This window comes from Cydia fagiglandana, chromosome Z, assembly GCF_963556715.1.
Source record: "Cydia fagiglandana chromosome Z, ilCydFagi1.1, whole genome shotgun sequence".
In the NCBI taxonomy this organism is placed as follows: Eukaryota; Metazoa; Arthropoda; class Insecta; order Lepidoptera; family Tortricidae; genus Cydia; species Cydia fagiglandana.
In genome coordinates this window covers 29366586-29384775 of record NC_085959.1, presented here as the reverse complement: position 1 = coordinate 29384775, position 18190 = coordinate 29366586, and the positions used below count along the sequence as shown (strand labels likewise).

The following is an 18190-nucleotide window of genomic DNA, read 5'->3' as shown; positions in this document are numbered from 1 at the left end:
CATCGACGTGATTCTCACAGCAATACTGTGTGTAACACGTGAAGTAGGTAGGTATTCCAAGTTTAATTCACGGCACCATCTTTCACGTCGTAGGTCTTCGTGGATTCGAACTATTATTTTTGTGAATCATTCCCACACATAGGAACAAGGTTTTTGATATATTATTAAGCAATGAAATCTACTGTTTAGGCATTAATTATAAATCAAATTGTAACAAACAAGCGCAGCGGTTTAACTGAAAAATTTTGTTATGACAATCGATGACAATGATAACTTTGACAATACGTGAGTGACGGATTTATTTACTATGGTTCGATAACTTTTATTATGCAATGACTTTACATTCAGCCCAGGAGAAGGTCAAACTAAGGTCATAAGGATATTTGTTGAAATATCTTCAATCCTCAATTATTATGTCGCAGCAAATGTCGGAAACTGTTTAAAAACCTTATATCTCGAAATGGTTTTCGAAATAGAACATTTGAAAAAAAATGAACAATCCTAATTGTTGCGTTTATATATTTTAACATAATATTTCCTTCCAGCGCATGCACTAGGCGCATCCCGCTTAGAGCATCCTCTACAGACATTCTCGGAGTTTGGCTCCGACAGGGCTATATCACTGCACGTGTGCTCGCTGTACACTGTTGCTAGACTGGAATCAGGAGCGCTTTATTGGTGGTAAGTATGCATTTTTGTATGCATGTTGCATACAACATCGCGTAGTATATTGTGTCCTAGCCCTAATGATGAAAATATTATATGTTAATGTAATGTTGAACAGGGGGGTCCTGCCCCTGGGTCAGCGCGCCCGCCTGTGGGAGAAGCACCGAGCGCGGTCTCGCAAGCAGCGCGGGCACTCGTCCGCGGCGCCGCAGGACCTGCAGGCTGGACAGAGCGTCACCATGAAGAACGCTCCCATGTACCAACCGGGGGCTGTTGGTCAGTACACAATCTACCATTTATACTTCTTCTTCTTTTCGTGTTGAGGTTCCTTTTTTATACGATGGATGGCCAGTAGGCAGCGGTGTTGACAGCCCTGGCATTTATACTGCAACTCCTGTATACTGAAAATCGTAATTCAAGACCAAGAAAAGTAAGACAATGTTGCCACTTTTTACTAGCGCGCCTTGTATTTATGTAAAAATAAGTAAATAAAAGAACTTGTTTAAATCGTAGACGTAAAATTACCAATAAATAAATTATCTTAGCGTGTTTTTTTATAAAAAGGAATTTACTATTCTACAAACAAATTATTGCAGTGGCAACATTGACTTACTTTTTTTGGTCTTGAATTATGATTTTCAGTTTTAACCGTTTCAATGCCAAGGACGTCAACTGAGTTGCGCGGCATTCCGACTAGGGAATGCAAATCGGTTATTTTTTGTATGGAAATAACCGCGGTTTCGGTTAATAACCGATTATTTCCATACAAAAAATAACCGAAAATAACCGATTTGCATTCCCTAATTCCGACAAGGTTCGCGATGACGCGCCGCGCACGGTACACGTGGCGTTAAAAGGGTTTAGGAAACTCATTTATATTATTTTCAACCATCGCATTTTTGATAAAAAAGAGTAAACATTAAAAATTTTAACATTTATTTCCATTTTAGGGTTTAACATGTCAACGGGAGTACCTAAAGTTGGTGTGCTTCAAAATGCTGCCTGGAATATCTCGGACACTTGTCGATTTAAACTGTTGCCCCCACCGCAACCGGATCGCTCGCTTTCAGACAAGGACAAGAGAGATTTACAAGTAAGTGGTGCTGAATCATACACTGAATTAACATTTGTTTTTATAAAAACAACCAGGTTAAGTTTACCATATTCTAGAAACAATTGCAAATTGATATTGAATTGATAGGAATTGAATTGGTTTAGCAGCATATCAAATTATAATTGATTGTTCAGATTCCTTCCTCTGGAAGACAGTTGATGCTTTATGGAGTTCTAAATCGATTTTCACCAAACACTTAAGTCATAAAAAAACGAATCATAGTGATCTATTAGGGTTACCATGCCACAGTTGAACTTTGTGTTGGAGTCAATAGTGAGATTCATGCTCGTGTTGTATGTAACAATGATTGTAAGAACTTTTTTACTCCAGAACCAGTCGCCGCTAACAGTGTCATCAGTGAAAGCCTCATCATCTAGCAGTGCCAGTAAGGACGCAGGCAAGGACAGCAACAAAGACATGGCAGACCGGCTCGACATGCCGCCACCGCCCAGTCCGGCCTCGTCCACTTGCAGTGATACTAGCACCTCTCATAGTAAGGAGACAATTTTTACTATTGTCACTTACCTAACACTGACAGAAACTCCGATTCATTTGTAATATTTCTTTACTATAAGTATGACCTTACTAAAAAATCTCAATGACACAATCTAGTGATCTCCCAAATATAAACATGCTGACGTAGGCAGTCTTTCAAGATGTTGTCTCTAGTAAGTGCAGAATGCATATTAAAAATGTTTAATCCTTAAGTATTTATATAGTTCTGACGTAACTCGAAATTGTATAAAGCATTGCGTTGTTTTGACATTATATATTATATAAGGTTTGCCTTATGATATTAGTAACGAATAACGTGTATATAGAGCGTGCCAAACGCGTGACTTTCCGTGGAGAGGAGGGTTCATCGAACGACGGGTCCAAACGCGACGAGGAGGAATGGCCGCTGAAAGAGGTCGTGTTCCTTGAGGACGTCAAGAGCGTGCCGCTCGGACGCGTCCTGAAGGTGGACGGCGCCTACGCGGCCGTTCGGTTCCCGGTTGTTGGCAAAGACGGCAAGGTACCTTATTTTTTTCTATGCTACTCATTTGCATTGTGTTTTCATCATCTTAGCGATTTCCCGATTGCATCCTACGAGTATATAAGCTGGGGTCCCGAAGACATATGGTCAATGCGGACAAGACCGTCTACCAGCTCTTATAACGCTCCTAACTTTTGCGTTTGTACACATACTCTACTTACAGAAGGTAGCAAAGCAGAAGGAGCCATGCTCATCCTTTCAAACTGTATCTGAGCGTACTAACGCCCACACTGTTAACTGTTTATCGGTGGACTTTATGCCTTTTGTAATAACTTAATAAGGTCCACTTATGTACAGTTAAGGAGTATTGCTGTTTGTACATCTATCTATCTATCTATCTATCTATATATATAAATGCAAGTGTCCTGACTGACTGATTCATCAACGCAGAGCCGAAACTACTAAAGCCAGAAAGTTGAAATTTGCACACCAGATTGCATTTATAAAGTGTACAAGAGATAAGAAGCGATTTTGAGAAATTCAACCCCTAAGGGGGTTAAAAAGGGGATGAAAGTTTGTATGGGGTTAACCTTTTGGCCGCCGGACCTAGTCCGCAAAGACGCTCACTCACACGCCAGAGTAAATTTTAAGTAAACAACTAATAAAAAGTTTAGGGATTGCAAATTGTGATATCGATATTTACAATTTATGGTAAAAATCTTCTCAATTTGGCTTTGTTCTTAACCAACTTTAATTTATTTCGAGAATGCCAAAAATTAACATATTTTTTACACACGACAATGTTAAAAATAAAGGTCTTTATCATTAAAAACAACCACTAAACAATATCGATTTATGACGTAATATCACCGCACTAGGCTCTACGAGAAGTCTTGTATACATGACAACGGCGCGCATGGACTGCCCACAGTGCAGACCGACAAGGACCGTTTCCGCGCGGATTAAGTAATAATAGTCTCTAGGTCAACAGCGTAAGCGCTTGTCGGTACGTAAACTTTATAAGCGTTAGGTTAGAGCCGCGCATCGTGTGTCGATAATATAAATGTACCGGAACTGCATTGGGGAAAATGACACGTGGGTTGAATTGTCAATGAGTGAAGAACAATAATATTGGAAAAGGGTGGGGATCAGAAATGTTCGGGAATGCATGTTTCACATTCGACATGTTCCTTAGAAGAGCTTGTCAGTTCCCGTATTACACCCCTACCATAATAATTTTTCGTCAATTTCAAATACATAACATTCTCATAGTTAGGCGACACTGACTAGTCCGAGCGTCTGCCTGTAGGTACCATTCTTGTGCGAAGCGGTCACTGCAGGGTATCACTCCCCACTACACTATCATCTCAAAATGAATCATTTGTTCTGCAAATAGACCACAAGGACAGATTTACTTATCTGACTCTACTATGGACAGCTGAGTTCCAGTTCCCTGAACTCCAGCTATAGTTATGCCTGTCTCTCTCTCGTTTAACGTATTCTAGTTACTAGTTATCACCAATTGGCATTTAACAGGTGTTCAAATGCTTAAATAAAACCAGATTGGCCACTTGATGTTTATTTTGAATATTCTCTAGAGATGCGCCGGATATTCGGTTACTATCCGGTATCCGGCCTATCAGGCCAGTATTTTAATATCCGGCCGGATACCGGATAGTGCCCTATTATCCGGCCGGATACCGGACAGTACCATTGCTTGATTTCGGAGTAAAAAAATTGGATTTAAGAAACAGTCATGGTCATAATCGTACTTGTTTATTATTTTAAAACAATTTAGAGATTCCACTGACTTGCACGCGCACTCATTTCGAACCTAGAAATGTGTCCGCGCGAACGTTCACTTAGAAACAGGTTAAAACTGCAAAATGCGCACCTGAAAAACCGAAATGTAGGTGCAGCTCTGCTGTCCTAATATTCGGCGACCGGATACCGGATATTCGGCCGATGGTCCGGTATCCGGCCAAACAACTATCCGTTGCATCTCTAATATTCTCATATCGAGTTAACATTCCCATCCCTAGCTGTCTTGTATACAAGACAACGGCGACGAGGAACATGAAAAACGTTGAAAACTGGAGCAATTTTTTTGATTGCCTTATTATAAAAGAATGGATTTATTTATCTGCTTTGAATGCAATTATTTTAAAAATCAAAGACCTAAAACATTAACACGAGTGTAAAAAATGCTACAATTGATGTTTTTTCACATTTACCGAGCGGTTGAATTTGTGTCTTGTATACAAGACAGCGGCGCCAGTGTATCGTTCTATCGTTGTCTTGTATACATGCCAACGGCGGTCAAAGGGTTAAAGTTTTCTTTTAAGCTAGGAATTTGAAACTTCGTAAAACGATATATTATTAAAATACAAGAAAACTAATTTCAGCGTTTTTGAAAATTCATCCCCTAAGGTGGTGAAAAAGGGGTTGAAAGTTTGTATGGATAACAAAAAAAATTTCAAGTGGTGGACTTCAATCTTTGTATTTAGGGATATTATTAGAAGACAGGAAAAGTAATTTCAGCGTTTTGTAAAATTCATCCCCTAACAGGGTTAAAAAGGGGTTGAAAATTTTAATCCATTACAAATGCTTTGAAACTTCGTAGAAAGGCATAATAGCCGATTACAAAAAAAGTGATTGCAACGTTTTTGGAAATTCAACCCCTAAGGGTGTTAAAAAGGGGATGAAAGTTCGTCTTCGGGTGCAAATTTTATTTTAAGCTAGGAACTTGAAACTTTGTAAAAAAGTATCAAATTTAAATACAAGAAAACTGATTTCAGCGTTTTAGAAAATTCATCCCCCAAAGTGGTGAAAAAGGGGTTGAAAGTTTGTATGGATATCAAAAAAATTTTCGAGCGCGGGACTTGAATCTTTGTATTTGGGGATACTATTAGAAGACAATAAAAGTAATTTCAGCGTTTTGTAAAATTCATCCCCTAACAGGGTTAAAAAGGGGATGAAAGTTTGTATGGGGTTAAAGTTTTATTTTGAGCTACGAATTTGAAACTTCGTTAAAAGATATATTATTAAAATACAAGAAAAATAATTTCAGCGTTTTTGAAAATTCAACCCCTAAGGTGGTGAAAAAGGGGTTGAAAATTTGTATGGATATCAAACATTTTTTCGAGTGTGAGACTTGAATCTTTGTATTTAGGGATATTATTAGAAGACAGGAAAAGTAATTTCAGCGTTTTGTAAAATTCATCCCCTAACAGGGTTAAAAAGGGGTTGAAAGTTTCAAATCCATTACAAATGGTTTTGAAACTTCTTAGAAAGGCATAATAGCCGATTACAAAAAAAAAGTGATTGCAACGTTTTTGGAATTTCAACCCCTAAGGGGGTTAAAAAGGGGATGGAAGTTCGTCTGCGGGTGCAAATTTTATTTTAAGCAAGGAACTTGAAACTTTGTAAAAACGTTTTAAGTTAAAATACAAGAAAACTAATTTCAGCGTTTTTGAAAATTCATCCCCTAAGGTGGTGAAAAAGGGGTTGAAAGTTTGCATGGATAGCAAACATTTTTTCGAGCGCGGGACTTGAATCTTTGTATTTGGGGATACTATTAGAAGACAATAAAAGTAATTTCAGCGTTTTGTAAAATTCATCCCCTAACAGGGTTAAAATGGGTTTCAAAGTTTAAATCCATTACAAATGCTTTGAAAATTCTTAGAAAGGCATAATAGCCGATTACAAAAAAAAAGTTAATGCAACGATCTTGGAAATTCAACCCCTAAGGGGGTTAAAAAGGGGATGAAAGTTCGTCTTCAGGTGCAAATTTTATTTGAAGCTAGGAACTTGAAACTTTGTAAAAAGGTATTATATTAAAATACAAGAAAACTAATTTCAGCGTTTTTGAAAATTCATCCCTATGGTGGTGAAAACGGGGTTGAAAGTTTGTATGGATATCAGATATTTTGTGAGTGCGGAACTTGAATCTTTGTATAAGGGCATAGGTACCTATTATGAGAATACAAGAAAAGTAATTTCAGCAACCAGCATCAAAATCCACTTGACTTAAAACTTCATACACCTTGCTAAAAAAGAAAAGTACTTACTTAATTTCAACATTGCTTGGATATAAAAATTATAGGTACTAAAGATGTAAAATGTTGAAGATAAGATTCCACGCGGACGAAGTCGCGGGCAACAGCTAGTTTACACATACGAGAGTTAGTGCCCTGTGACGGTCTTCCCAACAAAAGAAATTAAATGCCATTCTTCTCCATATTGACCTTTATTTATATAATAGTCTATAAACAAATAGTTCTTCTCTCGTACTCATGGTAGTTAACGTATACGTGTACTTACATAAACAGGAGGTGGTACCATCAGCGCCTGAAGATTGGACGGCTTTACTTCAAGACTGCCGTTTAGTGCGTAAAGATGACTTGGTGGCCGTGAAGTGGGGCTCCGGCACGGCAGGCCCTCGCGGCCCTGACTGCCTGCAGCGCTCGCCCAGGAAGATTGCCCTTCCGGCTGACGTCCAAGTTATTTCTATTGCTGTAAGTATCCGCTTTCGCGATTTCGGGGTTGACCCCTTAGTTAAAGTTGTTCAGCCAGTAAGTATAACCTACATATTCATTTACTCCTCAGAGTCTGGTCGGTAATAACAAAAGCACCCTTATACTGAAAGTAAAACGAAAAATAAATCAATTACAAAGAATTTTTAAAGTGCAATGTCTTGAGTTGAATGTTGCTTGAAAAAAAAAATTAGAGCTTATATACAGAGTGTTAACTTTTACGTGATACAAGTTATACATACGCGTCTATATCCGTTAATATTAGAAACTTGTTGTACATATCCATTGTCCAGTAAAGACTGTGTTAAGTGCTGTGCCGCCTTTGGTTTGGCAAGAAATGTTTATAACTTTTAACTAGGTTTTTTATTTTATTTTGCGCACTACCACATCTCGTAGTTAGCAGTCGCTCCTCATACATACCTAATATAACTGATAACGAGAGAATAATTGATCATTACTGCTAGTGGGATCTATATCTTGACCTATCCTTGACCAGGTGGACGGGCGCGGCGTTCACGCTGTAGTCCGCAGGCCGGGCGGCGCGCTGGCCTACGCCGTGTACGCAGTAGGTGCCACGCGCGCTCTCACCGACAGCGCCTTCCCTACCGACCACGGGGCCCTCCTTGGCCACTCCAACGGCCAAGCGATTCAACTCGCCACCGCTGCTGAGGTAAATACAACACTAGCCTCTACCACTTAATCAATGAATGGGGTTGGCCGGTGGAAGTTTTTAGCAGAGGGCGCCATCATAGCTTGCCCTGTCAATCCTTATATTTGTGTCAAATTTTTGTTTTTTTTAATACCCTGGATGCCAGCCCTTTAAGACGAATCTCATAGAAAAAGAGCAAGCTATGATGGCGTCATCTATGTAAACCTTTGACAGTTGCCATGCTAACTTGCAGCTCGTTGACATCTTGATTTTGTATTTTCATTTGACTTATAGCGGCAGGAACATAAGACTTTAGGTCTGTGAAAGACAGGGAATTAATAAAATTAGGTTTTAGAAGTGTGTTTTAAAAGATCGGCCTTACGACTGACTGGGTGACTGGTAAGGTCCTCCGGCGCTTTGTGGGTTTACGCTTATGTGCAGTCTGTTTCTTACTGTTCCTTTGTTTACATGTTAACCTGAACCAGATTTTTGCATCATTACATGTGTAACATTTACGAAACATTAAAATATATAGATATAGAGCTTTATCGAGCTTCATTTGACAATAAGGTTTACAAATAGCGCTATACGTATGTGCATAAGTGACCGAACTAGGCTAAACATATCTATATCTTAGTCATCTCCGAGTACGGTTAATAATAGCCACTGATTATTTTATAAACAGTTGTTGGAATACAGGGCTACAATTAAAATGAACACTATCGTTAGCGTTGTTTTACGAGCAAAAGTTTGGTATGCAGGGTAGCGAACCGGTGGTGATGATGCTGGACGGCAACGGTGCGCTGTACCCGATCGCGCGCGACTGCGTGGGGATGGTGCGCGAGCCGCCGCCGCTTAACCTACCGCCGGCTCGCGCCCTGGCCGCGCACGCGCTGCCGCTGTACCCGCACGGCACGCATCACACACATCACACTGCACTGAAGTCGCAGGTATTTACGTTTCTCTCTCTCTCTATGGGGTCTCAAAAATAGCGCGCTGACGCAAATTTATTTGGGTTCGAATCCGCAATCTTCGCAGCTTACAATTCGTACGCCTTATCGCTAGCTAGGCTATGACCCTACGAAGCAGCGAAGGCATATACAAGGAAACCGCCTTTGGGAACATTGCCATTCAAATTCTCGGCACAAATTAGCACACATACACAATTACGCCTACATTTAAATAAGACGATACGTTTACAGAGCCTGTAATCGAAGCTGGTAAACGGAATAATAGTCATCTCTATTACACAAATGTACATAGCTAAGTGTAGATGAAATGCATATAACCTCAATAACTACCAATCAGCGACATTAATCCGCTAATAACCTTCTTGCTGTACGTACTGGCCGCTGAGAGTCCGCGGTTCATATTTGATGAGAATATGACTTGGACAGGGATAGGTTTATGCAATACATTGAAGAACCAATAATTCACGTATAATAATTTAATGCAATTAAAAGATAACTAGTTAAAATTTAAAAATATAACAGACTAACTCAACATAAGTAAAATATTCATTGTTGTATAAATGTATTCCGCTATTATAAGTATTTTTTACATTTTGGTATATTTTATTATCAATCTGTATGGCAGAGCGAAGTCACGTTCAGGTATAGTCTGTCAGTTTTTCTAAGATCAAGATCAAGTATAGTAAATCTATGGCGAGCTTGATCTTAGAAATCGGACAGGCTATTCAGCCTGCAAAATTTACATGGGTACACGAATCGGGTCAAAAATTTTTGAACAGGCGGAGACACGATAAAGGCTCATCCCCACTTTCAGTTCCAATGGAAATATTTTATATATATATAACCGGTCAAGCAAGATTGTCAGTAGAAAAAGGCGCAAAATTAAAATTTTGTATGGGACCATAACCGTCGCGCGCTTACATTTTCTAAATTTGGCGCTCTTTTCTGCTGACGAAAATGGCTTGAGAGAGTACCTGGTCGTAGCATATAGTCGTGACAGCAGAGGGTGGCTTCAAATGATCAACATATTCATAATGTGTGTATTTGATAAACTAATTCATTGAAAGAGTGACAGAAAAAACATATTTACATATAGGAGACCGGGTATATTTATCTCATGGGTACAAATCGGTAAAGCAGTTTTATTAAGCTGCGTAAAGTCGTGAACCCTTTTTCTGACAAGTGGAAATCTTCATCTTTGAAATGAATAGATCATATTCTAGATCGTGTCAGGCATCCAATCAATTTCATGTCTTTCTAATTGGACAGCTTTTGTCCATAGTTCTCTGCGAATAGGATCTTAAGGGAATCTAAATGGAACGTAACATAACAAATACTAGAATAACAATACGAAATTTACTATGAAGTATTTGAACAAATTAAATTATTTTCCAGGAAATATTTTAATTTGTTTTTATCAAGTAGAAACACTACTATATATTATTTCAGTTTATAATACGAAATTTGATAATTAGGTAATTTGAAATAACTAGGTAGTTTTTATACCTCCATCCCATGAAAGAAAAAATAATGATATAAGTAAATATGTAAGAAGGAATTTATTACAATATGTAGGATACCTAAATCAAACTAAGTTAATAAAATTGTCTACTTCATTTAGCATAACATCATCCCTATTATCCTCGTAATTTAAAAAGTCGTATGTTATTATGAAAGTAGTATGCAGGTGTTACGTTTTAGCTTAGCACGGTAATATTGAAAAAATGTCGTCATATTTATTCCAAATTTTAGTGAATTTATCTGTTTACTTACATGTGAAAAGTGATTCCAATGGCTTTGGTATGAGCAGAGTAACTTCTGCACCACTTCCAGACACATGAAGCCATTTTTAGTTATAAAAAAACGTTGTTTTTATAAACCAATTTAGCCATTTGTCACTGACTGTCAACTCGGTCGAACTGAGGTTGCCAATCGAGCAGTTTGTAAGTACCGCCTATCGCGGGGTAGTTTACGTTGGGTCATAATTGAGCGGACAGAATGTTTCCTTGTATATTCGTTCACTGCTACGAAGTGACAAAGAAGTGACAATTAAAAATCTGAATTTTAACTACGTCTATTTTCTTTTAATGAACAAGCCTTACGTTCCTAATAATTCGTAATCAACTATATCCAAATTGTAGGTGGCGCTTATTATTTTGGTACCGGAGCCACAACTGATGATGCCGCGTGTATTACGTTGCGATCTTGATGGAATTCGTCAACTACTGCACCAGTTGGAATCGGACGTCACCAGTAAGTCATTGTTTATTTCTCAAAATTTTCTCATGCATTGAAGCCAGGCATCGCGTTATTGTTAGGTTTTAACTATGACAGCATTATGTACCTACAATATCACGCTATTAAAAATTGACATTCACGATTCAATTATAATGTACCATTTATTACAGAGCAACAAGTTTTATCTATTTTGCAAGAGCGTTGCGACGGCAATAGGAACATACTACACGCATGCGTTCATATGTGTGCGCCTACATCGAACAAGGAACCTGATATAGGTAGGTACTTTACCCGCAAGTTTTTTTAATTAGGAAGAATAACCCCTCGTATGCAGCGGTCAGATTTTATCATTGAAAAAGTAACATTGACATTTAAAACAATAGTTTTAAATTCCCACGCACGAATCTGTGTCTAAGCATACGAGGTACATACATCTACAATGTTAATTAAACTATAGTGAAACAAATCTACCTAGTCCATATACAAATGTTTTTTTTCCCTTACTCAAAGAGCACTTAGATATACTCGTATTTTTCTAAGTACAAATTGCTATAAAAACATTATAATGTATGTGTGTTTCTAGTTGAAAATGCTACCACTTTACCTAACCTGTCGGGGAGCACCGGTGGAATTAATTCTAGTGCAGATGAAGCCGTCCCGGCGCTATCCTGGCCCCCCGAAACCTTTGAAGCCTCAGGTGACGAGGACAGCCTTATGGGACTCACTGGCAACGGGTGAGTGCATCTCGTTTCAACAATGTATTTATGCATATTATACATTCTTAGTACCTGGGTGAAAAGCAATGTGACAGTAATTTTTACAGAAAGATGCAAGGTGGTGGCAACAATGGAGGTGGAATAGTGAGTGCCGACCCTGCCGAGCGTCGAGGCAATGCACTCCTGGCACTACGGGCTATGTGCGACAGTCCCGCTTTACAGCCATACCTCATGCAGCTGCTCTCTGCCACGTGAGTGCTTTTTAAATATTACATTACTGATAGTCGGCTTAACGAACGTGAATACAGAAGGTTTATAACGCGCATGTCCTTGCAGAGATGGTATGGGTCAGACGCCCTTGATGGCAGCAGTAGCGGAGCGTGCGTACCGCGCCGCGGTGGTGGTGCTCGACGCGATCCGCTCGTGCGCGGATGGCGAGGCGGACGAGGCGCAGCGCGCGGCCGCCATCTTCCCGCCCAACGCACACCCCGACCACTCGCCGCTCCTAGTGCTGTGCTGCAACGACACCTGCAGTTTCACTTGGACGGGGCAAGAACACATTAATCAGGTAATAATCTATTTTGTGTACCCCTATGTTGTAAAGGGTTCCTTAACTGGTTAACGGAACCCACGGGTGAGCTCCGTTAATCTGTCTTCTAGTGCTGGTACGTGATCATTTGTGCTATTGACGTAAAACTCTTTTATTTTCTTCTCAGGACATTTTTGAATGTAAAACATGTGGACTGACCGGATCTCTGTGCTGCTGCACCGAATGCGCTAAGGTAATGTTTATCTTCCACGCCACGCTGAAATGCTTTACATTTGGTAACAGGGCTCCGTTATCGTAGAAACAACTAATAATTGCGCTAGTGGAACCACTGAGTCAGTTCTGAGAGCATAGTTCCCGGGTTAATTATAAAATGGGCACTCACGATATATTTAGAGCGTACAACTGAAGTACCTACTTTTGGTCTGCAACTTTTAAAATAATAGTAGGTTCCTGGTTTATGAAGTTTGGTTTTATTTAAATTATTATTTTATTTAAAATAATTGTCTGCTGCATCTTCAATTTCTCTGTATATCAGGCTACTTAATGGTTTCACTACTTTTTAAACTCATCAAAATATGGCTTGGTACAATTTTGTTAGTTATTATTATTACCCACGACAAAATAGCTGGTTTAATAGTGCACGACACCTTGCACTTTGTGACTATGCGCTGAAATTTGGCACAGTTGATTCTTAGCTGGTCTTGAGCAGGGTGTACTTTCGTTTCGGCCAAATACATTTCGCCAAATTTCACTTCCCAACAAACTTATCGCAATAGTTTCATTTCCCAAAGGAACCTTTAGCAAAGTTACACTTCGCATATAATTTATTTGGTCAAATTATCATTTGGCATGATTTTACTTTGTCAAATGTTATTAGGACAAAAACTTATTTAGCAAACGTTTTTTATTGTCTAATATTATATTCCAAAAAAATGTTTGGTCAAAATTGTCACTTCTCGAATTTGACAAAATAGGCATCTCTATTTAAATTTGTACTTTTTGTTATGTTAATATAGGTACGTTAAATTCTACGTAATTTGATTGGGTGGGTTGGGTTAGAACGGAACCGCTATCAGAAAAGTGGGTTAGGTTAGGTTAGAACTGTGACCCTCAGAGAATCGAAATGCTATTAGAAAAGTGGATTAGGTTAGGTTAGAACTGCGATCCTTACAGAAACGAAATACTATGTACTAGAAAAAGGTCATCGAAGTGGAATAATTAATTGAATAGAATAACGAGATGTAAAAAATTTGCTTGACATTTTAAACTAAAATGTGGTTTAAATATTGGTGGTTTTTTACTATTTTTAGAGTTTTAATTTTAGTGATCATTTATAGCCTGACAAGTTCTTTTTTAGCCCTGATATAATGTCGCTACAAACAGCTTACATATAGCAACAATACGTGTACGTCATGAATAGTCGGGACAGTGTGTATTGGCATCGTGCAAGAGCGAGTGAGGTATACAATTATGTACATGTGAGTTGTAGAAGTATGTTTCCCAATCGAAACCCAATCGAAAGAGCATGTTTAGTTGATAATTAAGTATGAATAATTTACCTATCCGCCATAATTTGATTCTAAATATTCGACCTCCGTATATATATTTACCAGATTCAGTCACTCGTGGTGGTAATGGCTCATTCTTATAATAAATATTTTTGATTATAGCACTAAAGACGCCTTAAATGAGAAAAATAATAATTTAATAATTAATATTCATATTTAGTACAAAACTAACCAGTTTATTACAAACTCACTATGAAAATCAGTACCCGTCATGTCAACAAATAATTTCACAACATTGTTTAATGGAATGCTACTGAATCCCGTATCCTTTTTCTGTCGCAAGTATTTTAATGTATTTAAAATTATTTGTTTAGCATCGGTGTGAATTTTTTTGGGCATTTTGATTGCAAAATCTATTATTATCCTGAAATATTTACAATCATTTTCGATTTGTTTACATCGGTGACATTCAATGACTTTCAATGTCGGATGTCAAAGAAAATAATTGCCATTAAAATAAATTAGTTCCATCGAAAATCCGCAACGTGGCGAGGGCTAAAAAGGAACTTGTTAGGCTTTACTACATATTTTTGGCAGTAAAAATGTTTTTTTTTTGACGTTACATTTTACTATGTTTATGTAATGATCAGTTAAATACTAGACAAATAAAATTCTGCAGCCTCCACTTTATTGGTATGTAAATTGTATGCCATGCAATATTTTGGGACATGTAAGTTATGCTTAATGAGACATTTGACTAAATAATATTTGGTAAAATGAAACTTGTCCAAGTAATTATTTGCTAAACAATAACTTGCCAAAAAAGACTATTGCTAACTGAAAATTTGCGATAAGTTGTTTTGCCAATCATTTTTTTGGGAAATGATAATTTGGGAAACATAGTTTGGGATGTGATACTTTGGGAAACGATTTTGGCCCTTTCGTTAGTAAACCCTTGAGCAGATACAGACCGGGAGCCGTCGAGAGCCACCTCTCATTTAGTGGTGGCGAGGGGAGGGAAGTTCGACGCTGCCGCGCTTCACTTGGAGCAACATTTCTCTAAAACTATACCTATTAGGGCATGTTATATATATTATTTTCGGATAAATTAAGGATGATGAATCCATGTTTAGAACAAAAACAATGCACTTTCTAAAAAAAAAAACAATAAAGTAGAAAAGACTAAAAACGTATTTTAGATTTTTTTATAATTACCAATTAAAAAAAAGTGTAGCAGAAATCTGTAAATGTGTAACAAAACAGATTCATTCAGTCTATAACATTTTGATCGAGTCGCGTGAAACACCGCCGCCGTTCGGCACCGAGTGACTCGTTCAAAATTCCATCCTGTATTTATCATTTATTAATTTATGTACAGTATAACCTTGGTCATATACACAAGTGCAAGACATTCATATACGAATTCTTTTGAGCATTCCGGCGTTATCGGGCATCTAAAGAGACGATAGTGAACGACCGTTTCTCCATACAAGCGTAGTCCCCATTTTCCTTCCTGGGTATATTATAGAATATATTTTTACACGATTTATTTACCACAGCTATGCCCATTCGTTTGATTTTAATTATAGAGTTAGGAGCTATATATAGCAGAATTGATTCAGAGGTTTTCTTTTCAACCCTCTGTGTGAAAAAGTGACGACATCGTCTAACTCAATGTACAATTGTCACCGTCAAAGCTATTAGATTTTGATGACTTTCAAACAGCGCGTGGGTTTCAACCATCGCGTACTGATTTGTGCTTTGTGACCCTCTGGCGGAAGGCGAATCCTCTATTAGGGGGTAGCAGAAATATTACAAACCGCTTATTCTCTTTGTTGCTGCGTCATGAAATAGCATAGTCTATCCCCTAAGCTAATATCAATGGAGGTCCTCGCGTGGTGTATGGGTGGTCGCGGTGTGTGGACACGGAAGTCCTGTCCAGTACCCTCAGCAACGTAGAGTTGTCGATTCAAGATGATTGTTTTTCAGGTGTGCCACAAAGGCCACGATTGTAAACTAAAGCGCACCTCGCCAACGGCTTACTGCGACTGCTGGGAGAAATGCCGCTGCAAGGCGCTGGTCGGCGGCAACTGGGCAGCTCGTTGTGATTTACTCATTCGACTCGCTAAGGACACTCAGTTGGCCACACATTTCAATTCAAGGTCAGAATGAATATATAATGCTACGGTAAACTCTTACCTCATCTAAAACCACTATACGTTACACGTGAAATATGTTTTCAGGGGAGAGTCGATTCTACTATTCCTAGTGCAAACTGTCGGCCGACAAGCGGTTGAACAGCGTCAATTCAGGGCAGGCGGAGGCCGTGGGCGCGGGCCGCGCAAGCAGCCCGGCTCTGATGCAGAGGTTGATGCTCCCGATCACGACTTGGAGCCACCGAGATTTGCGCGCCGAGCCCTGCTGTTCTTACTCAGTATGTACACTTTCATAGAATTTAATTTTTTTTAAATTGGCGTTAGTTAAAAGGGTACTCTTTAATATAAACATGTATTTTGTAGGCGACTGGGCGGCGGTGGAAGCAGCCGTGTCATGCGGCGCCAACTGCTCGGTCGGCGAAGGGGACAGCCGCCCCGGCAGCCCCGCGCCGCACCAGTCCGGCACCACCTTACTTGACAAATTCACTCATGCTCTCATTGTCAAGTGCACCAACGAGGTAACCTTCCTTTTCGCTCTCAACACTCAAAGGAAAAAAATACATGTGTTCAACGACTATATATATTAACTAATAAACTATGTTTTAGATGCTTGATACACTCCTGAATACGCTGATAAGAGAACAACAGAACGAAACGATCCCTGGCCGCCCAGAAAGAGCGCGTGAAGTGGCGCGCAGATTTGTACGCTCTGTTGCTCGGATATTTGTCATCTTTAGCGTAGAAATGGCTCCAGGCGCCGCTAAAAAGAAAGGGTATGTTGAAAAAATATATATACTAGGTGTTTTTACACACATTTATTATACTTTCAATCTTGTGTTTCCCGGTGTCTGATTAAGCTGAAATTTCGCATACTTCCGTATACGTATCCGATGACAATGAACATATTGAATAAATTAGAAAGATCTCGAGAAGTACTTGATAGGCATGCAAAGGAGAAAAAGAACAGCCGAATAAAAGTGTCTATCAAAAAATATTTTGACGGTACTTTGTATACGTATATTATTTGGTTACCTACAGATACCAGAAAATGTAATCTTGTTTTAGGCCGCTTTCGATAACATCATCATTGGTTCGGTGTCGGCGCGTGTTCGCCGCTTTAGTGGCTCTGGCAGTCGAAGAGCTGGTCGAGGCGGCGGATGCCCTACTCGCTCCTGTGCGCTTGGGCGTCGTGCGTCCTACGGCCCCATTCCCTCTGGCGACGACATTCGTTGATCTTGTTAACGGAAGTGAAGATTTATTCGGAGTGGAGCCACTATCTACTGCAGCATCACGCCTTGCGCACTCCCGGCGGTAAGTTTATTAGTTATTACTTTTGTGTAAAATTATGTTCTGTACATTGAATGGGCAATATATTGTGGAAATCATAATCGCAACATGCTTCTGTAACGCGCGATGTATTGTTCAGAGAGTCGAACGCAGCGCCGGGTCGCGATGCGGGCACAGGAGGCACGTCGATGGGCAGTTCCACGTTAGTAGCCGACAGGTCGTCGACGCCGGTCGCGACCGAGTACGCCGACGAGGTCGCCGGCGAAGCGCTGGGCGGCGACGACGATGCCTCCGAGACCGACGAGCCCAATGCGGCCGCGCCCGTCCCGCCCACTGATAATCAGCACCACGATGATCCGATGGGTGATAGGTAAACATTACGCTTCATGATATTGCTTGGCCACAAGTGAATGCTCTCCGATGGTCACTTATCAATTGCCTTGCCGATCCATTTGAGACCACATGAAGAGAATAGCATATGCCACTACTAAAAATATTAAGCAAAGGCAGTTTCTTTTCGTCTTGGGGCTAATTTCTAACCTTTCACCTAAACATTTCAAACCTTTTTATTGAAGTAAGTTTTTTTTTAAAGATTATATATTTTGCTTTCAGAGGTCAAGATCAACACGTGGTAGTAGAAAACGGCACAGAACGTGCAGAAGGAGGGGAGAGTGAAAGCGAATTAGACTTACTGGCTGAAGCTGAAACTGAGAGTGACTCAGACGACCAAGACAATGCGGATCCGGCCCAGCGCAGCGTGCAGACTGGTGCGGCACAAGGCTCTGACGGAGGTACACTTTTACTTTGTATATACTTAATATTTA

The 18190-nt window shown here is 39.5% G+C and overlaps 1 protein-coding gene across 15 annotated transcripts in view; it reads left to right on the top strand.

The window, feature by feature from the left end:
• The window catches only part of LOC134678878 (E3 ubiquitin-protein ligase hyd), a 43091-nt gene that overhangs the window by 11271 nt on the left and 13630 nt on the right, over positions 1-18190 (top strand). For 11 of the 15 annotated variants that reach the window (XM_063537610.1, XM_063537614.1, XM_063537613.1 and 8 more), the window contains exons 8-28: positions 546-681; positions 785-942; positions 1617-1759; positions 2111-2273; positions 2602-2795; positions 7088-7273; positions 7788-7961; positions 8702-8890; positions 11053-11164; positions 11320-11427; positions 11733-11883; positions 11961-12116; positions 12202-12433; positions 12582-12647; positions 15913-16085; positions 16167-16357; positions 16443-16597; positions 16686-16852; positions 17145-17390; positions 17506-17736; positions 17979-18157. In XM_063537610.1, the coding sequence (XP_063393680.1) occupies positions 546-681; positions 785-942; positions 1617-1759; positions 2111-2273; positions 2602-2795; positions 7088-7273; positions 7788-7961; positions 8702-8890; positions 11053-11164; positions 11320-11427; positions 11733-11883; positions 11961-12116; positions 12202-12433; positions 12582-12647; positions 15913-16085; positions 16167-16357; positions 16443-16597; positions 16686-16852; positions 17145-17390; positions 17506-17736; positions 17979-18157 (3510 nt within the window). The remainder of the gene's footprint in view (positions 1-545; positions 682-784; positions 943-1616; positions 1760-2110; positions 2274-2601; positions 2796-7087; positions 7274-7787; positions 7962-8701; positions 8891-11052; positions 11165-11319; positions 11428-11732; positions 11884-11960; positions 12117-12201; positions 12434-12581; positions 12648-15912; positions 16086-16166; positions 16358-16442; positions 16598-16685; positions 16853-17144; positions 17391-17505; positions 17737-17978; positions 18158-18190) is intronic. The other 4 variants (XM_063537618.1, XM_063537615.1, XM_063537608.1 and 1 more) reach the window with 1 other exon arrangement.